The sequence below is a fragment of the Coptis chinensis genome, chromosome 8, assembly GCF_015680905.1.
Source record: "Coptis chinensis isolate HL-2020 chromosome 8, ASM1568090v1, whole genome shotgun sequence".
Classification (NCBI taxonomy): Eukaryota; Viridiplantae; Streptophyta; class Magnoliopsida; order Ranunculales; family Ranunculaceae; genus Coptis; species Coptis chinensis.
Genome location: NC_141463.1, coordinates 70,598,138 through 70,624,757, shown reverse-complemented (window position 1 = coordinate 70,624,757; position 26,620 = coordinate 70,598,138). Strand labels below are relative to the sequence as shown.

At 39.0% G+C, this 26,620-nt stretch overlaps 2 protein-coding genes across 2 annotated transcripts; one reads left to right on the top strand and one right to left on the bottom strand.

Moving 5' to 3' along the window:
• Positions 1-1,100: 1,100 nt before the first annotated feature.
• LOC147482752 (uncharacterized) lies at positions 1,101-1,694 on the bottom strand. Its single transcript, XM_086579410.1, has one exon. It carries the CDS (start codon positions 1,692-1,694, stop codon positions 1,101-1,103), a length of 594 nt encoding a protein of 197 aa, XP_086435536.1.
• Positions 1,695-24,028: 22,334 nt separating this feature from the next.
• On the top strand, positions 24,029-25,393 carry LOC147482751 (ubiquitin-like-specific protease 1). Its single transcript, XM_086580692.1, has 6 exons — positions 24,029-24,132; positions 24,233-24,391; positions 24,515-24,619; positions 24,715-24,784; positions 24,872-24,970; positions 25,062-25,393. The coding sequence occupies exons 1-6, from the start codon at positions 24,044-24,046 to the stop codon at positions 25,176-25,178; spliced, it is 639 nt and encodes a 212-aa protein (XP_086436818.1). The 5' UTR covers positions 24,029-24,043; the 3' UTR covers positions 25,179-25,393.
• The last annotated feature ends 1,227 nt before the right edge of the window (positions 25,394-26,620 follow it).

Sequence of the window (26,620 nt, the reverse complement as noted above, 5' to 3'; positions counted from 1 at the left end):
ATCCTCTGCCATTGCAAAAAGTAAAGGAGACAACGGATCCCCCTATCTCAGCCCTCTCTGTGCTTTAAAGAAACCGATTGTCCCCCCATTCAACATGATAGACATAGAGTTACTTGAGATAGCTGCTTGCACCCATTGAACCCGATATTCCCAAAACCAAGTTTTCTCATAACCGCCCAGAGAAACTGCCAATCTATGGTGTCAAACGCCTGAGTTATGTCAAGCTTGATACATATGCTACCCCCATGTCTAGATATCTTGAGGTCATTGACAAGTTCTGATGCTAGAGCAATTGCTTGATGTGAATTTCTATGCGCAATGAACCCGTACTGTTCCTTTGACACTATCCTTTCTGCATTGGGCCCCAGCCTCGTGGCCATGATTTTGATGATGACTTTGAAGGCAAAGTTCGAGAGGCATATCGGCCTATATTTGTTGAGTTGTTGTGCGTCATTCTCTTTCTGTACTAGAACTAGAAAGCTAGAATTGAACCCCTTGGGCAGCCTTGCATATTTGAAGAAGTAAAGGACTGTTATAGTCAAGTTGTGCCCCACAATAGCCCAACAGTGCTGGAAGAAGAATCCATTAAATCTGTCTGGTCCCGGAGAACTGTCTTTTTTAAGTCCAAACACTACTTTCCTTATCTCTTCTTTATCTGGCATCTAACATATCATGTTATTTTCATCCTCAACCATTTTTGGCATCATACTTATCAATTCCTCATCCTGATCATGAATCACGTTGCTTAATTTTTCTTTATAGTGGTTCACCATGTAGTCTCCAATGTCCTTCTGATTCCACATCATGATGCCCTCATTGTTTCTCAGTTCAGTGATCATACTTTTGCTCTTTTTTAGATTTACTAGCGCATGAAAGAACTTAGTACTCCTATCCATATCTTCATTCCAATGAATTTTTGACTTTTGTTTCCAGAAGCTCTGTTCTTGCTGTAAAAGTTCTTCCACTATTGATTCCTGTTCCATCACTTCCATAGTAATCCTTTCATTATCTCCATCTTTCTTAAACAGACCATGCAGTTGCTCAAGTTTCTTTGTTTCCTCTTCTAACTTGTATTTGATGTTACCAAACACCATTTTGTTCTACGACTTTAGTTTCCCTTTTAGTAGCTTCAGTTTTTGCCTGAGAACAAAAATTGAGTTTCCTTCCATTCCTACATTCCAAATGTCTACCACTACCTTCATGAATCGGAAAGGAACATTCTGTGGCCTTGGTACATTTTTAACTCCTCCAAAAAGAGGCGAGTGGTCTGATAAGAGCCTTAGCCCCACTTTGTAGTTCCAGCCTGCATAGGTGTTAGCCCACTCTGCATTAAAGAAAGCTTTGTCCAGTTTCCCCAAAATCTTAAGCCTCCCCACCTGTTTATTCCACCAAGTAAATCTAAATCCAGTTTCAGGTGCTTCCATAAGTAGATTTGAGTGGATTGCGTTTCTGAAGTCCTCCATGGCAGCGTTGGTTGGTCTTAGTCCTCCTTTCTTTTCTGTAATGCTAAGATAAGCATTAAAGTCTCCCACTACCAGCCAAGGTCTACTGAGAGAGTTCAAAATAGCCAATTCCTCCCAGAGTGCACGCCTATATGTATATAAGGAATGTGCATGAACTATGGTAATAACACTTCCCTGCATATCAACTGTTATTTGTTGGCCTGAACAGTGAATCATTGCTGGTGGGGGCATTTCTTTCCTCCATATAAGCCATAGATTACTAAGATTAGGAACTTTATTGTTGTTTTTGTTAAAATGAAATGTAGTACTCATTCCCAATGATTGCAGGTAACCAACTGGGATACCATGCGGAGATATCTTAGGCTCAGCAATGCCTATGAAGTCGGGTTTCTCCTTCTCCACTAGCTTAACTAACCTCTATTGGGACTTGTGGTTTCCAATTCCTCTTATGTTCCAGTATAGGCACCTCATTGAGAAACTGTTTCACCTTTATTCAAAAAAGTGATAAATCACTTATTTGAGGGCCCAACACCAGTTTTGGCTCTGGTGGTCGGTGGTGTTGAACTTTGTAATTGCCATTGAGGCTTGTATCCTCTGTGAGGAGGGGCTTCTTCTGGCATTGTTTCTACCTCCTCATCTGCCTCATCAGCCCATCTAGCCATTTGAGAGGAATCAATTTGTTTGCTCTTTTTTTGTGCTTCTTGTTTCTTATCTCTTTGTACCAGCATTTGAAGTACCATTTATAGTTCCTCGAAGTCATCTTTGCCTTGAAGGTTTTCATGTTCCACCTGCTGGCCTTGTGTAATAACATTCTCATACTCTACTATCTGTTCTTGACATTGTGTTTTCTCATGTGCTGCCATTTGATAATCTTCTTCTGTTAAATCCTCTGCGAGGGCCTCTCCCCCTTGTTCTGCATCTACATAGTCCACTTCCTCCTCTGTGTTATCATTTTTCTCACTGTTGCTCGCCTCAATTGGTTCAAGTCCTTGTTCAGCCAAAACAATTACTTCGACAACCTCCTCTGTGCCTTTTTCTGTTTCATCCCCATTTGTTTCCTCTTCCGCTAAAACACCAAAACTATTTTTCTCCACCAACCCAGGCTCCATTACTTTAGGCTGCCATTGCTTACTGCATTCCCTAGTATTGTTTCTGTTCCTTTTCTTTTTTCTCTTCTTGATCCCTTCCTCTATTTGAGGTGGTGGAGTATTGTCTACTACCACCTCTTTCTCCTTGTTCTGCATAGAAATAGCACTTGTTAACTTCCTGCATTCTGTGACAAGGCGTCCAACTGCCTTACAGTGGTTACACATTTTGGGAAGTTTTCCCACCTTACTTGTTTGCCAGAATTGGACTTTCTTGGTTCTCACTGTCTCACATAGATTTGATCAGGTATTGGCTTTGACAAATCCACATCCACCATGATGTTGGCGTAATACCCATATTCCCTGCTTAAAGTTTTCTCATCAAGGAACATCAGAAATCCAACCCCTCTTGCTATGGACAATAATGATTCTTTCTCCCAGAACTCTTGCCCCAACCTTGGCAGTCGAATCCAGACAAGGGCGTGAGAGGGGCTGTGGCTTTCAGGGTTAAAGTATGGGCTCCAGGGGCTTAGTCTAAGGAGTGCATTCCCAAAGTGCCAAGTCCTGTGCGACCATATTTTGTTGAGATCCACAGTGCTGGAGAATCGAATAAATAGATAGCCCTTTCTAATCAGAGTGATTCTCCACTCTCCAGAGACGCTCCATTTCTCCTTTGCAAGCTCTCGAACTTTTTCAATAGGCACTTTGAACAAATTGATACGCCCAATTAAGCAGTGCTTGCAGTAATTTAATCCCTTTTCATATGCTTACTCAGGGATTATAATTGCTGGGTAATCTCCCATTTGATCGGGCTCAGGCAGTTTATTCAGTTCAATTTGTTGTTGAACTGCGTGCTTTGCTATTTCCGCATATATGAGGGCCCTTGAGTGGGAGCCTTTGCTATTGTAGTTCTGCTCCCAACATGATTTTCCATTTCATAAAGATCCATTCTTGTGTGCTTCCTCTTCTGAACTCTCACTGTCTGCAATGAAGGATTTTACCAGAAGAGGAAAAGAACATGAAGCTCCAATGGATAAGTTTTGTTCCTACCAACTATTTTTTAACTATAACGGGAAATAAAAGCTAAGGGAAGGGCACCAGATCACTAATGCAACTTAAGTAATATCACTACAGTTCGCACTAAATTTGGTCCCCATTTTTTACACTGAAGTAAAAAATGCAAGTAAAAAATGTGATTAGACTTAAGAGGTCCTAAAGAGGTTATGGAAAATGTGATTCTTTGATATGATCCTAAAGAGAAATATATGGGTATCCTCATTATGTTGTCACAAAAAAAGTTTGAGGACTTCGATTTTTTAGTTGATAAGATTCACAACAAAATAAAGGGATGGAAGGCTGAGGTGTTATCCCAGGCTGTAAATGCTACTCTCATCTAGTATGTAATACAAGCTACCCCATTTATGCTATGGCCACTTACATGCTTTATATAAGGGCATAAAAATAGGCTCTCAAGCCTTGGCTGGGCCGGCCCATGGGTCGAAAAAGCCCTCAAATTTAAGCCCTCATGCAATTTGAGGTCAACCTGGCCTGACCCTCACGTTTTGAGGAGAGGGTAAGGGCCTAGATATGAAAGCATGAAGGCGGCGCTCAGTCCGACCCTCAAAGGCCCTCACAACTTCTCTATGTAATTTTATTTATATTTTGTTAAAAAAATCATTGTATAAATAGCAAAATAAAAATTATGTTTTACATAAGTTAGTGTTTTGTGTAGGCTCCTCCAACGTTACATGAAAAATCTAGTTTAAAATAACAAATTGTTCCATTGCTGGGATATGAACCCGGGTCACTTCTCTATATATAAGCTATAATAAAATATAAATCAGAGTGATGTGATATGATCCTTAGTATATGGTCCCATATGCACTTCTTATTGATTCATGGAATACATTGGCACATAGAACCAAAGAACGAAATTTTGAATTTTATTATCTTACAAACTTTAGCCAAATTATTAATTAAGTACATTAAATGTGATAATTAATTTATCGTGTATCAATTTAGGAAGATTATACTGTAAATAAAGAGTTTAAAAGAGTAATCAAACCCGGCTCTCTAGCTGGACCCTCAAACCCAGCCCTCAATTCTCTAGAGAGAGGGTTGAGGTGAGGGTTAGGGCTTTACAATTTTAGCATTGGCCTTCATATGCCCGCCCCTCACTACATAAGAGGATCTGGCTGGCCCGTTTTACACCCCTAGATTGAACTACATACAAACAGGGCGGATATAGGATTGTCAGTCAAGGGGGGCTGCTCATACTATATACTACTATATATATATATTTTTGGTAAATTCTATACTATTAGAGCATCATCAATGCGCTACCATTTTTTATTGCCAATGTGACAGGTAGCAATTTTTCTAACAATTTCGTTCACCAATACGCTGCCAAACACCTGTTTCTATCTCAACAATTGTTAAATTCTAGACCAAATACTCAGAAATTTAGCAGCCACTCGCACGTGACAACTTTAGCCATCCAGATGTTGGACGGGTCAACTTTTGCCGTCTAGAAATTTTTCAATTTTTTTTTAATAAAAAATGAAAACGACTGGATTTTATACTGTTGGGCCCAATGGATATATTTAGATCCGTTAGACTTGTAGCATATATATATTGCATTAGTGCCTCACTCAATTTTCACCAATTCACTCATCTTTCTCTGATCTTTCTTCTTTTATTCTTCAACAAAATTTCTTCACAAAGGTCTAGAGGTAGAGGAAATAGGGGAGGTAGAAATAGCCAAAACGAAAGCCAAGAAAATAGCCAAAATATGTTCAAGGTTGTTTAAAAATATTCACAGTTGTAGAAGATGAAAATTTATGTCATAGTTGGATTTTTATTTTAGAAGATGCAGTTGTTGGAATGGAGCAAAATATATATATATATATATATATATATATATATATATATATATATATATATATATTTTTTTTTTTTTTTTTTTTTTGAAAATTGCTGAAGAATTGAACAAGCGTATGGGACAGCTTGGTTATGTAGGCCAACCACGAACTGGTGGATCGGTTCAAGCTCATTTTCACCAAATCCAACATGCAATTAGTTTATTTCAAGGTTATTATGATCAACAATCGAGAGTGATTGCTAGTGGTACTAATGCAGATAATACAATATCACGAGCTCGTACTATTTATTTAATTGTTGTAAATGAACCATTTAAATTTGAGCATTGTCATTGGGTTTCAATTTTAAGTCCAAAATGGAATCACTACTATCAAGCTAGAAGTGGTTCAAAAAAATAGAAAACTACTTCTAGTAGTGATGTTAGTGGTGGTGTCAGTGGTGGATCAACTGCTAACAATATTGGAATAGCCAATATTTCATTAGACACTACTACATAAATGCTCATTAGCCACGGTAGGTCAAAGTGCATATACCACTGTTTCTCTAATAACAGTGGCTAATAGGCATATGCCACGGTAAGAAAAACTTTTCTAATTTCGGTACAAGCAAAAGCCACTAGTCTCGTAAAACAGTGGTATATAGTATGTCATATACCACGGAACAAACCAATATCGCCTAATTTGTATTTTGATGTTCATATACCCCGCGATGTGAACAAAAAGGTGGCTAATGTCTGCAAAAACTTAAGCATACCGTGGACAAAGTCTACCAAAACCCCACGAAAAAATTAATATTAGAAAGTAGGGCCAAAACCGCCTCTCAAGCTCAAACTTAGGTCTTTTCAACTTCCAAAACTCTCTCTAAACTTCTAACTTCAGACTCTCTAACCTTCTCTCGGTCTCTCTTTTTTCTTCAACTTCTATCCTCCATTCTTCTTCAACTTCTATCGGTCTCTCATCGTCACCAGTAAAGCAGCAGAATATCGTCACCAAGAAAGCGGTGAGAATCTGACTCTCCCAAATTTCGGCTATCAGGTATTGTTTTTTGCTCTATTTAAATTCAATTTTGGCTGTAAAGTAATTGTTTTTGCTTTATATCATTGGTAGCTGTTGATAGAGTTCACAAAAAAATAAGAAATTGCAATTTTTCTTTGCAAAATTTGGGGATTTTAGTGTAAAAGGAAACTCAGATTTGTTCGATGAGGCTAGATATCAAATTTTTCTTGGCCGCAACTCAAGGTGGTGGAATCTAATTTTTAGCACGTTGATCATGATTGAAAAGAACTCTTAGTTGGCAGCCTAGATCCCAACCTCCACAGATCCACATGATCCGCCCGATCTCCATCCGTCGAAAGCGGAGGTGAAGGTAATCCCGTAGGTGACAAGCCATGAACACCACTAGGAAGTACAGCTAGAATGCTAGAAAGGCTTTGACTTCCAAAAAAGGTCCATTCATTACATATTCAATAGAAGAGAGTTTCTTATCAAGTGATTTCTCTCGCTGAGCCTCATGCCCAGTAAGTCTTCACGGTTATCAATTTGTTTGCCTATCATCGTTTTAGACTTGCTTCCGCTCTTCTTTCGAACCTTGATAACAATGGCTGCAAGCTCCACATTTGTTAGGAAACTTGATGTTTCTTGATCTGCCTTTCTAGGTTCAACCTCGAACAAAACAAACTCTCTCACCATTAGTTGATTTTCTGAATCAGATCTCATGGGACTTGGTGCACCGAGAACCATTCACTTTCATTTGACCGACAATGTTAGGAACATAGTCGAGACTTTTTAGCTTTACTTCCATGGCTCATCCAACCACCACTTTTTTTTCTTACCTTTGCGGAAGGAGTAAAATGTGTATATCCAGCTGCAGTCATACTTCTCGGATGAATTAGTTTTCCTCATTGTAGCGGCAAGAATGTCACCGTTATTGTCGATCGCAAATGTAAACCAAGGAAGTCCATTCTTAACGGTGACCTGCAAAAGCGCTTTTGCACCATATTGCTTTCCTTAAGAAGCAAGAGAAAAGAAAGAGAAGGAAGCCGAGTTGAACATAAGATAGAGTTTTAGTTCCAAAGGAAAGCCCCTACTCCTAACAAGTTGGAAAGTGAAGTTCAAGTCAAAGATAAGTTTCTTATTTCTGATTTTTTCTTTTGTTCACTCATGGGCTGTTAACTGATTGGTCATAGCTTGAAGTTGCCTTTCAGCTTTCCACGTGGTAATCTTGAAGATACGGAATCGGGCGAGTGGGCAAAGTGACATAAGCCTTAGATGAGTCTCGGCGAGAGTAGTACAGGAAAGTCCCTGCGCATTAAATAAACTCTTTCTCCCTTGCGAATAGGTTCCCTCCCTAAATTTGATTTCCTCCTCTACAGGTGCATCCCCCCCTGCTATGAGTTCTCATCGAATTGAGCCAAGCTAGCTTCTCCACATGAGCTAGGTGCCTAATGGTACATAATCACACTCACATCACCACTTGCACACACTCACACACTAGCTAGCAGTAGTACCCGCATCACCAGTCCACTGCACTACCAGTCACACCACTACACCACCAGTCCACCACCACACACTGCACACCAACAATCCACATACACACTGCACCACCAGTCCACACAATGCAAACCACCACACACTTTACACCACCAGTTCACACACTGCACCACCAGTCCACACAATGCAAACCACGTCACTAGTCCCCTAAACCCATGCCTTCAAAGTTCGAGTGAATAGAGATTCTAAGAACTAACCAACGGACATGAATAAAAGTCATTACCTCAAGCTCGCGAAGCTTTGCTTCAAGTTTCAATTGGTTCTCTAGTTTCTTCTGCCTAATCCGGCCCTCGGCTACCATAAATTGTTGACAAGCTCTGATCTGGCCTTGTATTTCGCTCCATGAATGGATATAACTTAGAGCTGTTGATGCTTGTTTTGTAACTGCATAAGCTTCAGTTAGAAACTCGAGAACTCCAAAACTTATTCTGCTACCCAAGAAACAGAGCCGCTCCAAAAAATCCAAAACGAAATCCATCCAGAACTAAACAAACACCACTCAGAATACCCAACCATACAAAAAAGAAACAATTTCTATAAGCAAATAAGAAAAAAATAAATCAACTGCAAAACTTGTTTAAACTTTTCCGCACAAAATGAAAAAAATCCTCCATCCAATAACACGAAAAGTAAACATAAATTGACCGAATTCAATCAATCACGATGACAAAGACAAAGTTACAATTTTTTCACACCAAACATTAATGTATTCAAACTAGATTACACTAGAATAACGAACTAAGTAAATTAGAAATTTCAATACCCTAACTTGATTTCAAATTAATCACAAACTTTTATGGCGTCGATTACTTTTCTCCATTAAATCAATCGCATCTTCGAGCTCCTTCTTCATCTTTTTGCCTTCGGATACTTCAATCGCGTTTAATGGCTTGACAAGAAAGAAATTTCAAGCTTTAGATCTAAATACTTCAATCGTTTCCGCGGTGACCGACCAACCATCATTTCTAGATTTCTCAGTACGGAAGTCGGTTTCTCCATTTGTGATATTCAAACAAAAATTAACCTTGAACAAAATCATCTCAAGGAACAAGAATTTATACTTTAACGCCTATATGCGTCACCATTTTTAATATTTAACGCTGGTTTTAAATATCATCTCAAGGAAACCGGTTAAAGAACAACCTTTAACTCTGGTTTTAATATTTTATTAGCTAAAATATTTATACTTTAACGCCTATATGCCGTCACTATTTTTTCCCGAATTATCTAAAGAAAAATAAAATAACTTTTTGATTTATTGTGACGTTAAAACCGAATCTTGGCCTTAATTACCGTCACAAAATTTCTGACGCCATTTTGGCATCACAAATCCTCAAAAGCCTCTGTCACAAAAATCCAGTTATGGTGTAGTGTATGTTCTGTTGTGGTTCCACTACTACATAAATTTGAGCGAATCATTCGAATAGATTTTGTATCACACTGCCTGCCGTGTGTTTAGTGCTTTTCTTCCCCCAATATAGTAGGTGCATTGATCAGGTGTTTGCATTCCTCAAATTATAATTCACTGAACTGCTTGGGGATATTTTTCATTGAATTCCATGTGAGGTCCCAAAATTATATGAAATCCCATAGCACTGTCTCGATGCGTCAAAATGTGGTCCAATGAAAGGTTTAGCAAGGTTTTAGCTCTCACCAAATACTTGCCTTTTAGTAGCCCTCGTAAAACTTGTAATGGCCTGGTGATGGCATGTAGTTGCCTATATAGTGGCCCGGCAGCTTACAATTTTTCTTAGTGGCTTAAGTTGTTTGACTAAAAGAATAAGATATGGAGACTATTTTCGTACATAAACTGGTTTTAGAAACTTATGCCTGTTGTTTTATTTTTATTTTTAGTTTGCAAGTTTGCTTATTGTTAATTGATATATTAGCCTAGTGATGGCATGTAGTTGCTTGTATAGTGGCTTGGCAGTTCATGTTTACGGTTTTTGTTAGTGGCTTAAGGTGTTTGACTGAATGAGTAAGAGATAGAAACTGTTATCGTACATAAACTGATTTTAGAAGCTCTTATGCCTGTTGTTTTACTATTAGTTTGCAAGTTTGCTTATTGTTGATTGATATATTGGGCAGGAACGCCTGGCTGATCGTGATTTGCATGATTTTATCTTGCTTAATCACCTTTTTTTTCATGTGTATGTAGTACTTGTGTATTGAATTTCTGACATTGAGTATGGATAAGCCTTGGATGACTATGGATAGACTTTCTGATGAATACGAGGAAGGGGTCAAGTATTTTATAGAATGTGCTGGAGAGCATGCAGCCCGCATAATCTTAATTTCATAAGATGCCCATGCCTTAATTGTGGGAACCACTTGCATCAGAGTTTGGACGATATCAAGGATCATCTGTTTCATGTTGGTTTTGAAAAAAGTTACAGAACGTGGATATGGCATGGGGAAAAGCCTCACAGTGGAAAGTCCCGAAGTGTCGACACGCATGAACCTCCATGTCAAGACTTTGATATGGAAACCCCATGTGATTTTGGGGACACGGTTAGAATGGTTAATGATGCATATGAGAGTTTCACGGGGAATCCTGAAAAGCTTTGTAAATTGCTTGAAGATCCTGAGAAACCTTTGTACAAAGGTTGCAAAAGCTATACAAAGTTATCATCCCTTGTGGAATTGTTCAACTTGAAAGCCAGTAGTGGGTGGTGGAACCGAGTTTTACCAAGCTATTGAAGGTGTTGGGAAAAATGTTGCGGATAATAACGAAGTGCCACAATCCATGACCAAAGCTAGAAATGTTTTGTCTACGTTTGGAATGGAAGTTCAAAAAATACATGCATGTCCCAATGATTGCATACTTTACAGAGGAGATGAGTACAAGGATTTAACTAGTTGTCCAACTTGTGGAACATCGAGATATCAGGAAAAGAAGGGTAAAGCGCCTGCGAAAGTTTTGTGGTACTTTCCGCCTCTCCCAAGGTTTGCAAAGATGTTTCAATCCGCTCAGACATCAAAGGATTTGGTATGGCATGCAGATAGAAGAGTAGAAGTTGATGGTCAAATGCGTCATCCAGCCAGATTCTCCAAAGATGGAAAGAGGTTGATAAAAGGTGGCGAGTTCAAATAAGATCCAAGAAATCTGCGACTTGCTCTTTTCGACAGATGGGATTAATCCACATAGTAATCTCAGCTCTAGGCATAGTTCTTTGGCGGTTATGTTGATCACTTACAATCTTCCTCCATGGTTATGTATGAAGAAAAATTTCGATTCGACAATGTTGATATCGAGGTCCCCAACCCGGTAATGATATTGATGTTTACCTTAGACCTTTAATTGAAGATTTACGAGCTCTTTGGAATCCTGGTGTGGAGGTTTATGATGCCTACAAGCAAGAATCTTTTACATTAAGGGCTGTTCTCATCGTGGACGATCAATGATTTTCCCGCTCTTGGAAATTTAGTTGGGTGTAGTGTCAAGGGATATCTTGCTTGTCCAATATGTGGTGAGAAAAACTGATTCTACAAGATTGAAACACTTTCGAATAAAACATATATCAGTCCCATAGAAAGTTCCTTCCAAAAATCATCGTTATCGAAGGCAAAGGAAGGCATTTAATGGTCGACAAGAGTTAAGATCACATCCGGACCGTTAAGCGGAGAGGTGATTTCGAGAAGCTCAAAGGGATGAAAGTTAGATGGGGGAAACCAAAGCTGGTGATTCCAAAGCCAAAAACATCAAGAAAGAAGTCAAAGGCATCCAATGAAGAGTCACAAACACGAGAGAAGCAGCCTAGCACTTCTGATGAGAATGAAAGTGGTAAATATTGGAAGAAGAGATCCATATTTTTTGAGCTTGAATATTGGGAATTCTTGCTTGTGCGACACAACTTGGATGTCATGCATATTGAGAAAAATATTTGTGATAGCATCATCGGCACACTACTTAACATTAAGTACAAGACAAAAGATGACCTCAAAAGTCGCCTAGACCTCTTAGAAATGGACATGAGGAAGGAACTAGCACCAGAGAAAAGGGGAAATAGGACTTATCTTCCACCAGCATGTCATACGTTATCTAGAGCTGAGAAAGTAACAGTTTGCAACACTTTGCGTGAACTCAAAGTGCCAGATGGATATTCTTCACATTTTAGACACCGCGCGTCGATGCAAGATCTAAAAGTGTATGGTCTCAAGTCTCATGATCTCACATATTGATGCAGCAACTTCTTCCCGTGGCAATACGATCGGTGTTGCCAAAGCACGGAGGTATACCATCACTTTCGGTTGTGTTTCTTTTTTCAACTCTCTTTGCACCAAAGTAGTGGATGTGTCAAAATTAAAGGAAATTCAAGACAATTTGGTCCTCACTTTATGTCTACTGGAAATGTACTTTCCACCATCGTTCTTTGATGTCATGGTGCATCTATCCGCTCATCTTATAAGGGGAGGTTGAGCTTTGTGGGCGGTATTCTTTTCGTTGGATGTATCCATTTGAGAGGCAAATACACGTAAAATTGAATTAACTACTTTCAATAATTTAGTAAAGCTTCATCAATTTGATTGTTTGTTTGTTTGTATTTTCTCTTTTTTGTTACTTTTTGAATATTAGGTTCATGAAAATACTAAAAAGGGGCTACGTCTTGAATCGAAATCGTCGATGAAAAGGGATGCATTGCTGAAAATTATATCCTTGAAGAAGCCGTTGAGTTTCTTAGCGAGTACTTATCCGAGTGAATCTTTGTGGGAGTCCCATCGGAGTTAGAAACATGGATACTAATGATACGGAGAAAGAAAATACAATTTCTAAGGGAAAGCCTCTTGGTGGTATGAATGTTGTTGAAGTCGACGAGAAGACTTGGGAGCAAGCTCATCAATGTGTTTTGGCAAACACTAATGACGTTCAACCTTATATCGAGTGCGTTAGTATAGAATTTTGTTTTTCCTTATTTCACCTAGACAGATAATGGTGACCAAGCTTTTTTCCTAACTTGATAGGAAGCATATGGAACACCTAAAGCTTACTTATCCTCGTAAGTCAGCCAAATGGTATCAAGATGAGCACACTCGCACATTCATTTATTGGATTCGTCAAAGGGTAAGATTATCTGAAATTATTTTACATCTAATACAACTTTGCTAAATTTGACTAAGATTCTTGGATAACTTGGATAATCAGGTTAATGAGGAGGCAGCAGCTACCAGTAACAAACTTTCAAACACCCTGAAAGTTATAGCTCAAGGACCTCGTCGAGACGTTCTAAAGTGTTCAGGCTATGTTATTGGTGGATACCGTTTTCATACGAAGGATCATGAAGCTTCACTAGTAAACCAAAACAGTGGTGTAGGTTTAATGGCGACAACAGTGCAAATTTCTAGTGCAAAGGATAAGAACCCCGTTGTTTCAGAAATGGGTTACTACGGTGTTATAACTGAGATATGGCTGCTCGACTATCTGGTACTCAAAGTCCCAGTATTTAAGTGTGACTGGGTTGACAACAGAAATGGCATCAAAGTAGACGATTTGGGTTTCACTTCTGTTGACCTTGGTAGAATTGGACATAAGGAAGACCCTTTTGTGATGGCCTCTCAAGCCAAGCAAGTCTTTTATGTACCTGACCAACTCAATCTAAAATGGTCAATAGCTTTGAGGACTCCTGAAAGAGACTACCTTGAGGAAGGGAATGAGGATGAGCTAGATCATACAAGTAGTAAAGTATTTCCAGATGTTGACTCCCTTAGTTCAGGTGCATCAGTATCATCTTATGCGCGTGTAGATTGTGAGGGGACTTATGTCGACCCTACCTCAAACGATTAAGTTAGAGCATGTTATGATTTTTTCCTTTCTATGGAGATGTTTGAACAAGTTTGTTCCTTTATTATTTGACTATTGAATATTGTTATTAAATGTGAATTCGTACCTACTTTGATATTTATATTTTTGCCTTAATACTTTAATTCATGTTATGGATGATCATTTGTCTTATTATTGTTTAATTAATATTGTCCAAGTTATTGATACCTAGCTTATTTCATATGTTGTTATTGGTTCAAGTCTTCATGTCTATACTTGGTATATAGGAAATCAGCATGGATCCGGAGAGAATTCTCGATTCGATTCAGATATGGGAGTTGACGAGACTTCTTAGATACACCAATGGAAGTTAACAATACACAAGCTTCAAGTGTAGAAAGGACAGAAGAGGAGCAGTTCAATGCAAAAAGATAACAAAATGAGAGAGGGTGAACTATTGAATGTTCAATACAATGAAGATGGTCAACGATAGGGAAGGCGGAAAGGATTTGGCAAGCTACTCAGGTTTGTTAGCGAGTCCCTAATCTCTATTGTTGATTATGAAAATTGGCATGTCATCGGAGATGAAGTGAGAGACTTGTTATGGGATAGTATAAAGGTAAATAGCTCCAGTTGTAATACTAATTGTCTAATTAGTCTTAGTTTATTGTAACTTTATAGCTTATTCTTATTTTATAGGCCAAATTCAGCTTTTGACGTAAGACGAAAAAGAAGGGTGTTGTCTCGGATATTGGTGAGAAATGGAAAGAATTCAAGAGTCGGTTGACTAGGTACTATATCACTCCCTACAAAGACCAACCTGAAATGCTTTTGAAGCCGCCTAAAAAACACGAGAAAAATATTAGACAGGAAGATTGGGAAAGATTTGTGAAGTCAAGACCCGACACCAAAATTTCAGGTTAGGATAACTTATTTTTCTTAGTTTGATTGGTTTTGGATAATTGTATTCATTTCTGGTTAACAAGCATTCTATCTTCTGATACTTCCTACTTGCCTTCATCCCTAAAATCTCAGCCCATGTGCTATTACTTTATGCTGGATTTTCTACTGGGTGTGGGTGTGGGTAGTAATTTGGTAGTCTCTTTAGTCATAGTCTGGGGGCGAGTCTCACGAGTCTAGACGCTTGCTAGATAGCAGCTGCTACTTCCTCTCTAAAACAGGTGCTGCTAGTTAAGGAGGTTTTCCTAAATAGTAGCCAACTTTTAGAATAGTATAGAACATTGATACCTTGTACTTTTTAAAAAGATTAAGCATTTACGGGCATATCTGATTTAGTGTTGGTCTTTGTCTCTCATTCCCCTACTATTGATATGAATTGCCATACTTGCCTTACGCTATTGGCCTTGAATTGGATTATGAGTATTTTCTTAGAATGGCGAGAGGTGCCCCTTCCTTAGTCGATATGAGTATTTTCTTCAATATGCATCTTAAATTGGATTTTCTATTATTGATACTAGTTGATTCATATAAAAATGACAACCATGCAACTTGTGTCTATACTTCTGGTACCAGTGTTCACTTGGGGTGGTGTATTGTCTGGTGATAGTGGCTGATTGTGAAGTATTGTGCGATTCCTTAGATTGTGAAGTATCTGGTGATACTTCTGGTACCATTCCTTAGACTGATTGTGAAGAGTATTTGACAGTGGATAATCTGAAGACTGAAGAGTATAGATTGCACATTCTAACAAGTGCCTGAAAAGTTTGTAACTCCTAATGAGAATTTGTAAGTCCATAGGAACTAGCAACCACTAGCATATAGAGACTCTGACTTGAACCATGACCTCCTAGGTTCTAGACAGCATGAACAATCCCCTACGATAAAGATGGATGATATACTTTTGGGTGTAAATTGTGCGAGTCCATGCGTCAATCACAATTGTAGTAGAAGTTCTTATTAGAACCCGCTTTTAAAAGTAAAACAAACGAAAGGTTCTTTGCTATAATGAAAAAAAGAAAATGGTTTGTTGCAACCGTGGTGGAGGGTGTGTTATGTTCGGAGACACGGTTTGTTGCAATCGTGTCTATCTTGTGTGAGAACACGGTTTGTTGCAAACCGTGGTCTATACCGTGATTTAACCGTGTATATCTCGACTAGCCGGGATATGGGGCCATTAAATGTAAGCCAAGGACTGCCTTCCTTGCTTTGGTTGTTTGCTTCATCAACGAATCTGCTTCAACTAGAGCGTCGATGAAACTAGATCAATCTGCTGAAACTTCGCTTCTATTGCATCTTCCGAACCATGAAACCTATCGCATTCTTTTTTTAAGGCTAGCGACCGCGCCTAGTTCTAGTAAAAAATCTCTTCTTGTCTTTGGCACCTTGGCTGAAATCCATGTTCTTTCAAGGGTTCCAGCTTTGGTAGCTTTGGGCAAGGCAAGTACCTTCCATAGCCCCAAAAGGCGAAGGAAGAAATACATTGAGAGGAAGTGAGCGAGGGATACAATGTGTTTTCACTTCCGAAATCACCTTAGTTCTTGATATGTTATGGAGGGTGTGTTATGTTCGGAGACACCGCGGTTTGTTGCAACCGTGTCTATACTCTTCGTAACCGGGTTTGTTGCACCTTGATATGTTATGGGCCATGACCAACTAGGTGCTAGGCCAGGTGAATATAGCAGCTTAAGTCTTTTGATCTCTATCCCTTTAGAAACAGATAATGATTAGTTGAGGAGTTATCATATTATCAAGCAAAAAAAAAAAAAATTAGTTTTGGAAAATAAAGTTAGAACTAGAACTAAAGTACAAAATAAGAGAATCCATCCACATGTTTGGGCTGCCGAAAGGCGAGCAGCTTCTGGAATACGAGAGATAACCCAAAAACTGTAGTCGACTAGCCGGGATATGGGGCCATTCGTAAGCCAAGGACTGCCTTCCTTGCTTTGGTTGCTGCTTCATCAACAGAATCTGCTTCAACTAGAGCGACTGATGAAACTAGATCAACTGCTGAAACTCGCTCTATTGCATCTCCTGAACCGCGAAACCTATCGCATTCTTTTTTTAAGGCTAGCGACACAGCTCCTGTAGTCCCCTTCGGTCAAGTGGCGTTTCTATCCTTCCCTTTTAGTCGAGTAGTAAAAACCCCTCTCGTGGTGGTTCGACCAACCCAATATGCAAATAGGTGCCCCTTTGGCTGCTCCTCTGATTCCGAAAAAACAAAATACTAACCGGAAACAGAAAAGAATACGGGTCGTGTCTTTGTTCGATGCTAAGCCCGAAAGCCCTTAGAGTCTGATTTTTATGCCATTATGGAATGCAGGGGTTTTAGCTCACCCTTGCTTCTTTGGATGCCAATCGTCTCTTGTTTCAAATGATTCTCGCTACGGATGAAGATTTGGATACTGAGGGCATCTTTCTACCATAAAAACGAGGGTTTATCAATCGGCCGTAAATGAGGCTAGAGTTATGATTCTCAGCTTGAAGATCGGTCTTCTCAAGGGAGTCTTTTATCTTTGTGTCTGAAATCCTTTGTTTTCAATCTGTATATCCAACCCAAGAGTGTACCGGAGCGAGCACTAAATGAAAGGGTGTCAATCCCTCTATACTACGGGGATACACGCCTCTCTATGAATCTATCTGCGGATAGATATGTATGAGTGACTATGCCGATCCTTATATGTTTTGGTCTAACTGATCAAGCAACTAGTCGCACCTAAACCCTTAACACACCGGAACGCAAAAGGAGGAGTTTACTCGAACTAACACACCGGTAAATACTACTCACGCCGCAAACAACAAAGATCGGCAAGGAAACCACACGAGCTTCCCTCGCTTAAAGAGGGACTCGATAGCTACTAGCTTTTGAAAAGACCTATACAAGGCTTTTCTCGCGCATTTCTTAACTCACAACGGGATAATCCACAATCTAGCGAGGTATTTCAACAGGCCTTCTTCGGTTTAAGGAAAAATAGAAAAAAAAGCTTGAAACTCAAACTTTTTTCTCTTTTTTTTCTATTTCGCATCCATTTTGCAACTTCTTTTTTATTGTAAAATAGTTGTAGCTGCAACAGAGTCACACGAAGTGATTATCCTTTATGAGGGGGAAGCTTATTAGTAGGGGCGAAACGGCTTTAGCTGTCTGCTTTACTTAAGCCGGTAGGTCTCGTTCAAAAGCCACTTTAGTTGATGTGTCCCAATCAATGTGCTCGGTAATGATGTTGTCATCGCTGATGATGCAAAAGTTCTTTGAAGTTTATTTTCGGTGTCTTCAGAAATTAGGAGTTCCAATTTCAACTCCAAAATATCTGATTTCGACGACAATCGGGTGCATTTGAGTTTGCTAAAAGCTTTTTTTTGCGTCAAGGGTGGACGGGTGGATTTATCTGCCATGTCCGCTTTTGTTGTTTGCTTGCTTACCATCATCCATATGGTCTGATGGCTATATGTAAAAATATCCATTCATTACGAAGGTTCTCTACCTTAGTAAGGATAGGTGGTGGAGGTTATAGGGTCCTTGCCAAACTCACGGTCATACAAGATCTCGTCACTTTGAGCGGGTTCTTGCTATGTACACCAAGCCTCGGTCGGGGTCACAATGACTATCCATTAGAATTGTGGCTTGGCAAAGTGAGCTTTAAACTTCCTTATCTTCGAGGTTTCATTATCTCCTTCCTTCTTAAAGAGATGAAACCTTCGGATTTTTGGTGGCTCCCGATGAATTATTTCCAACAAAAAGAGTCCGGACTCCTTGAGTGGTCTTTGCTTTCGAGAACCGGATGAAGGATTGGCTTCGCACGCCCATTGAACTTGGAGTGTCGCTAATTCACCGGATGTTTCCTTAAGTGACTTCTTTTCTGCATCGGTCTATGAGAAAGAATGGAGGATCGACGCCGCGAATCGAGTGAGCTCATTCGCTTTGGTCTTCTCTGGAAGATCTATGATTTGGTAGCGAGAGAAGGGTGTAGCTTGGAGCCCGCCATGTCTTCAAGAACACCTCCCCGGATTTCGGGATGGTTACTAGGAGGAGTCTCGGGCATGGATTTCTTAGTCGAGCCTGATGGTTTAACCCAACCTAGGGCTTTGAAAGGGATCATCATAAGACTTTAGGGCGCACCCGGAAGGACTACATATAAAGCAATTAATAAACGATACCGAATTAACGATAAAGAGACAAAACTAACAACTACCGTAAATGAACCTAAACTAAAGACGGAAAGAGTCACTCACTGAATACCTATTTATTAAAGAAGACCGAAGTTAGTCCTAAAGCCGAAAGACGAAGGCAGCAAAGAAAGCGAAAGGAACAAGGATTGTTTGTTACACGACTTATCCATTTCACCGGCTAGCGAGAGGCTAGCCCGCATTATCAACGAAGGTCGGGAATGAGACAGCTACTAGTGGCGGAAGGAAAGAAAGAAAGAACAAACAGAGGGAAGCAAGCCTATGACAGCGGGTTAGGAAGGTGGGTCAAGGTTTAAGGAGCCCGACGACGGTCATCAATCACTTTCGTCTAGGGCCTTCCTCGCGGTCGGGCAACTCTTTCCTCGTCAACAATCCCAATCACTTGCTGAGACAAGCTATCCTCCTATTTCAGATCTTTGCTTCCGGTTGATGTCTATTATGCTCTTTTTACTTCTTAGACTCGTCTTCCAGCTCAAACTAGCCAAGACTCCTATTCCGGGTAGTGTTTTTATAGTCCTTTGCTCTTTACAAACCCCCGACTTCGTTCATTCACTTCGCTTGGATTCAGTCTCGTTCGGTTGTTGATTAGTTCATCGGTAGTCCGATGAAGAATAAGAAAGAAGAACGATGCGAGGCTGAAGTTGAAACCTAAGTCAAAGTTCAAGCTAAAGCAGGTGCCTAAGTCGATGCCTAAGCCAGTGTTGATGTCTTAGAATAGGGAACACCAAGTGAAAGATGCCATCCGGAACTTGAGAAGGGGGACGAACAAGCAACGGATGAGCGTACTACGCGAAAAGCCGTTGCTTGTTCCCCAACGACTTGTTCACAACTTCAGTCGGACTTGAAGGATCTTATTTGCTTTGCTTTGTAGGCTTTAGATAAAAAGTGCCTCTTTATCCCGTAGATTGAATACCAGGCTGTCTTGATGGCAGCGAATACGGCGACTTATTAGTTAGCATTAAAAGGATTTACCTAAAATCATGCTTTACCTAAGGATTTCCATAGTTCGATACCTTTTCTTGAGGTCGGTTATTTGGTTCCCATAGGTAGATTGGTCCCTGCTCCGTTATCTGCCTACTTGGCTCGGGCTCTAACCACTTCCCCTTCTATTGGCTCCGTAGGATGGAGTACTTATTTCCTTGAGTTCATCCCTCTCCGTTGGGCAGATTCTTTGTAGAAACCTCCTTCATTCTACCTCTTGCCTGGGTCTTTTCTGTACCTTGGTTTGCTCCCTATTCTGCCTGCTCAACTAAGAGTGGGTTGCCTTAGCTGGGTCTATAGCTTATGATGTTTCCTTCTGCGACTTCACTTCCATAAAGGCATGGGGGGATAAGGGGCAAGGAGTGAGATGGGTGGGGAGAGGAACTAATGGATGCCTGTATGTCCCAGTTGTACCAATCTTGGCAATCAATCTTCTATTTCCTTTGAGCGAGGTTCCCCTGATAAAAAAGGCCTTAGCTTTCATTCGTTCCCATCCCTCAATTTCTAAATACATATATAAGAGACAGCCTTTGCTTTTAAAGTAGGTATGGCGTGCCCCCTAAAGCTTAAAGCTTAGCAGTTAGCTTCCTTCCGGTTCGCTATCTTTCCGCTTGGGTGCGGCCAAGGCAATCAATAAAGACATCATCACTTTTTTAACTCCTTTTGTTAGCTCTCCGAACAAAAAAAAAGCGAAACCGAAGAAAAAATCAGAATAAGCAAGCTAACCCGAGAGAAAAAAAGAATAATAATAAGCCTTACTACGACAATACAGATTAGAGAAGATACAAGAAGAGATACTATACCATGCCTAAAGAGACTACCAAATTACAAGTGGTCACACCTCAAGATACTAATCCTAAAGATACAACAAATATACCAAAGGCCTAAAGATACAACAAATATACCTAAGCAAGGGCTAGCTAACCCGGATTAGAGAAACCAAAGTGCCTAAAGATACTGAATCCTATGATGAAGACAAAACTACAATACCTATGCAAGGATTAGAGAAACAACAAGAGATACCAAAGGCCTAAAAAAAACGAATAATATGACTAAAGATACGTTGGAGCAACCTACTATATACAATCACAAAACTAAAGCTATGAATAAGAAATGCAAGAATCAAAGAAGAAACAAAAAGAGAAAGAAAACAAAACCTCCAGATTAAGAAACAATGAGTGTTGACTTAAGAGGCAAAAGGGCTATGGACTGTCTGGTAAGGCTGGGCGCTAAGCCTTGAGAAGGAAAGCAAGAGAGGATTGGGATTGCTATTCCGAATGTTTGACTAAGAATCCTCCCTACTAGTGACTCAGGTGGTTTGCTACTTTTATTCCATCCTCCATTGGCCGATCGAAAGCAGGCTGCAAAGTGGATGGCTTAACGAGTCTTTTCTGTCTTCCGATTAATGAACTTGCCCTGTACTGCCTCTCCGCACAATCAACAATAAAGATTCCCTTGTAGAGCTTCCACTGATCATTAATCCTTCTTTCCATCCCATATCCTTTAAAGCCGGCCTGCGCTACTAGTACTAGTAAACTATTAGATTGGCCACCGCTACCTGACTCAGATCTACGGATAGCCTTTCTAGTGATGAGAGCGATGGGATACGGTGGTTTCATTCCCCGGTGGTGCGCTGGAAGAATGGGACATTCAGTAAGGCTTGAGGCTAGAAAAGAGTTCGTTAGACCAACCCAATATCTCGTGGTGGTTCGACCAACCCAATACATGGACAACAACATTACATGTTCATTCCCCACGCATCTTGCATTCCTGCTCCAAGAGTTATTATCAGCTTTTTTTTCTTTTCTCATGAGGTCTTTAGTCCTGCTTTGGTCATCATAGCAGCAGTTTGCTAAATTTAGATTTAAACTGCGTCTCCGTTAGTGTTTATAGTTTATATTGAAGTCAAGAAACTCTGTTACATGGTTAATAAATATGTGGATTGCTTCCAGCATGACATTAGCATTCGAAGGAGTGTGCGGGGAGGAGGGATTCTCACAAATCTCTCTACTCATGCCACTCATTTATGAAGCGTAACTTCTACTACTCGGTGTTCTCCTTTAAACCCATATATTGTTTTTTATTCCTACCCATATATTGTTTTTTATTCCTAAAGACAACTAATTCCATGTTTTCCAGGAAATTAGCAAACTTAATTCACAGCGGCGAGCAAAAAAATATAATCACAGGACGGGAAGACGGGATTTGTTGATATTGGAGAACAATTGGTGAGTACATTGTCTGTCTCGACATTTATACACGTAGGCACTTTGTTAATTTGTTTGGGTATGATAAACCTCTAAGAGTTTCGAAGACATGCACCGTATTAACCCTGTCGTTTGCGTGATTATTTTGTAACCATAGAAAAAAGAGTTGGGACCATCCTTTAATGGAAAAAATCGAAGGCCTTCAATATGGAAAAGAGCTTACTCAAAAAAGGAAAATATATTGAAGTAGCTACGGAAAGAGTGGCTGAAAAGATTGTAAGTTTTCTAATCGTTTATTATTATGTTTTAATGTTAGACATGAATGCTTGTTGTGATTTGGATTTGCTAAATCCTTGTTTACTTCAAAACTTAATTGAAGGATGTGCTGACTAAGGAAGTGGAGGAGGGAAAGGTAGTTATTGAAGGAAGTAAGGACATCTTAACTCTAGCATTGGGCACACCCGAGCATCCCGGTCGCGACTCGAAAGCAGTTGGAAAGGGATCACTCCCACCACATATTTCCACGTTAACAAACGTGGCTCAAAGGAACATGTTATGAAGTTGGAATCGACAATTCAGGAGCAACGGGACCAAAACTACTGTCTTCAGGAAGATGTTAGGTTGTTGTTGGATAGAGTCAGAAGGTTGGAGGACAAAGATAATTCCTTACCATCTGAAAAAATCTCTTCAAACAGCAATACGAGTGTCAATATTGATCATACGATACACTCATCTGGCAAACATCAATCTGGTAGATTAGTTAAAAATGCTCAGCAAGTAAGTTACTACTGTGAATGTTTCTTTTATTTTATTTTATTGGTAACCTGCCATCTATTTTCGCATCCTTCATCGTTGCATCTAGTGTTTGTGCAACAATAGTTTGACCCAACCATTTTATGCATTCCGACCTTCTAACTACAAATTTTATTTTTCTGACTAATAGTTGAAAAAAATTGGGAAGGCAACCCAACCCCCATCAAAGCCCAAAGCAGATCATGGTAACAAAGCAAATAAGAAAACACAAGAAGGTCAAACACCATTTTCGAGGCCAACATCTGGTCTAGGACAGGCAAGTTGCATTTTACACGTGATATATATAATTTTAATAATGTTGCGTGGTTCTAAGATTATACTTCAATTGTAGGGCCTAGAGTGTAATTTGGCTCAATCTGATCATGTGAACAAGACAAATAAGAATAAAACACGGGGTCAAACACCATTTCAGGGTCTAACATCTGGTCTAGGAGAGGTAAGTAGTATTTTACACGTTATATATATAATTTTAAAATGGTTCTAAGATTTATACTTCAATTGTAGGGCCTAGAGTGTAATTTGGCTCAATTTGATAATGTGAACAAGGCAAATAAGAAAACACGGGTCAAACATTTGGTCTAGGGAGGTAAATTGTAGTTTATAATGTAATATGTTATTAAAATATAATGTCGTGTGCTTATTATGATACTTAGACATTTATATAGGAAAAAGAATGTTATTTGGCTGCGGTTGGCCGATCAAATATTGTTCTTTGAAGCTTGGTATCTGAGGGAAATAAACGAAAAGAAATTCACGGTTACCCTTTGGGACTCGATAATGTTAGTGTTCTTGGTTGTATCGCTTGTTTCTGAAGAAGGCGGCCGTCTTTGCTCTTCCTATACAAGTGAATGAGGAGCTTAGATATGTCGCAGATGCTCTTGGCGCAGTTCCTTGGCCAAAGGACCATGTCTATTATAAAGAAGGCGACATTGAGGTAAATAACAAGATTCTTTTATATGAAGTTATATGATAGATTTCTGAATTTAAACTTCTCTTTTAATAATTGGTTGTTCTGAATTTTTAATTTAGGGAAGTAAAAATCAAACTAGTGATGGTCATAATCAAGGTGCAATAGATTCGTTTGTGGGATTCCTCAATATGGAGCTTCGAGGGGGACCAAGGTTCGATACATTTTCCAATGGGAGGAGAATTGTTTGGAGATAATATGGGTAGTTTCATTATGGAGAAAAGCGATATAATGGATGTATGTAACATGGGTTGGTTAGATGCTGCTATTTTGGTGGTATACATGAGGTTAGAATATCTACAAAATTTCATTGTTGGTGTTATCGTAAATCTTAGATATTCATCTTTAGTTTTAGTAATTATGATTGTTTTATTTTTTTTTCTCTAGGATTCTTTATGACGAATTTGTGAGTTGTCGTGATGTCGTCGGATTTGTAAACCCTTTATCTTTCACAAGAGCTAATGGGAATGAGAAAACTCAAATTATCGTGGAGAGCTTGCAGAATACAAGTGGTAAAAGAGTTGTTCTTATCCCTTATAATCCAGGGTAAGGATATTGTCTTATATTTTTAATACTATCCATGTTTTATCATTTTCATTGAAATGTATATTGTAGTTTTAATGTCTAATTTTTCTTTTTTAACCACACATGCCTCTGATCTTTTTGTAGTGGACATTGGGTTTTGATTGCCATTAATTTATCGCGGATGAATTTTAATTGGTTGGATTCGATGCATAATCTGCCCTCTAATGATATGGATATCTATTTTAACAGGTTTGTCATGAGTGTGTATGTATATGAAATAATTAGATCATTACGTGCTTATCTTTTACTTGCTAATTAGGTTTTACATTGATCTTATTTTGAAGTGCGGTCATGAAAATAGAAAGACTTGAAGGGAAAGGAAGTAAAGGTCCAGTGAAGTGGGAGAATATTATGGTAATAAACAAATTAAATTCTTATACATACATACTTGTGTATTTGGAAAAATATATACTTATGAATATTTTCCATGTTTGTACTTAGGGCCCGTACCAACCTAGTAGTAAAGAGTGTGGGTATTACGTAATGAAGTTTATGAGAGAAATAATAGAAGCTTGTTCAGATAATTCTTTTGAAAATAAGGTATAATTAAGTCATACACTAGTATTCTATATTTTGTGTTACTCTTCCTTTTTTTTAGTTATTATATACTTTTTGATTTTTGATCGTGCAGATGACAAATCTATCTCTCAAAGCTACATACACACAAGAGGAACTTGATGTTGTTCGACTTGAAATTCTTAGATTCATCCAGCATAATGGAGTGTTTGAGCCAAGCGTCGAGTCTTAGCTAGGTTTTGACCCATTCCAGTTAAGGTGTGGTGCTTGGTCTCACCATTTTTTTTTTTATATTTTAGATAGAACAAATAGATTGTTTTTTTGATTGATGCAACAAGTTATGTCATTATTATTTTGATAGAACAAGTAAATTTGGATGTTTCTTTCATTATTGATGACTCAAAAAAGTTCAAAACTCTTTTAGCAATTCAATGTCTTCGTGTTGGACGTCTAAATTTATTTCTTTTGTTTGTGTTGCACTATGAATTGTTCATTTGAGCAATGTGTTTTAAATCCAAAGTGGATATATATGGTGAAAATGGGCAGGTTGCAGGTTGAATGAATATGATTAGAATCAAATAATTAGGGGCTTTTATTTAAAAAAAAAAAAAACTATAAACCACGGTTTATATCCAACCGTGGTATATATTATATTTATTTCCCACGGTTTGTAAACGTGGTATATATCAGTTTATATAACCCACGGTTTATATCCAACCGTGGTATATATCATATTTATTTCCCACGGTTTGCAACATATAACCCACGGTTTGTATCCAACCGTGGTATATATCATCATATTTCCCACGGTTCACATCGAATATAGCAGACTTTTCGGGCTATTAACCACGGTTTGTAAATTCTAATACCACTGTTTTACTAAAAACCGTGGTATATAAGAGATATTTTTCCCCACGGTTTTGTTAGAAGTATTTGTCACGGTGGTTGTTACCACGGTATGAAAACAGTGGCTAAAGGCTTTTTACCACTGTAAATAACAGTGGTATATGAGCTTTTTTGTAGTAGTGAGATGAAGAAAGTTAACCATCAAGTGAAGTGCCCGCATAAAAAAAACACCCAAAGAGAAGGAAGTTTAAGAAAAGAGATGTTGATAAAGTTGCACACCAAATGGCACAAACTCTAGAGGAAGTCAGAGACAATCAACTTACAACTGCAAAATATCTGCAAGAACAAACATACCTAAAACGACAAATGTTTCTCTCAATGAAAAAGGATAAAGAAGACGAAAGATTGAGACTTGAAGCACAAAATGAGCATGATATCATGATGCTTGATCTAAGCAAGTTTAGCGGAATTCAACTTACATTTTAGGAAACTAAACAACAATCTATCTATCGTAAGTGGGTTGAACAAGAACAAGATATTCATGTTGCTTCTTCTGTTCGTCATTATCCAAATTTTCCAACCTCTCCTACTCCATACACTCCAACCCCGCCTAGTCCATACACTCCAACCCCTCCTAGTCCATACATTCCAACTCCTCCTTCTCAATAGTTTGGGTCGTTTCCTTCTTCTGGATCAACAAGCAGTGTTAGTTAGTCTCATGGTTAGCAAACACGCTCTCCCAATCCATTTCTGAGGGATGAAAATGAAAAATATGAAGCTGATGATTTTTAGTTGTAACGTTTTTAATTTGAAGTATAAGTTGTAACA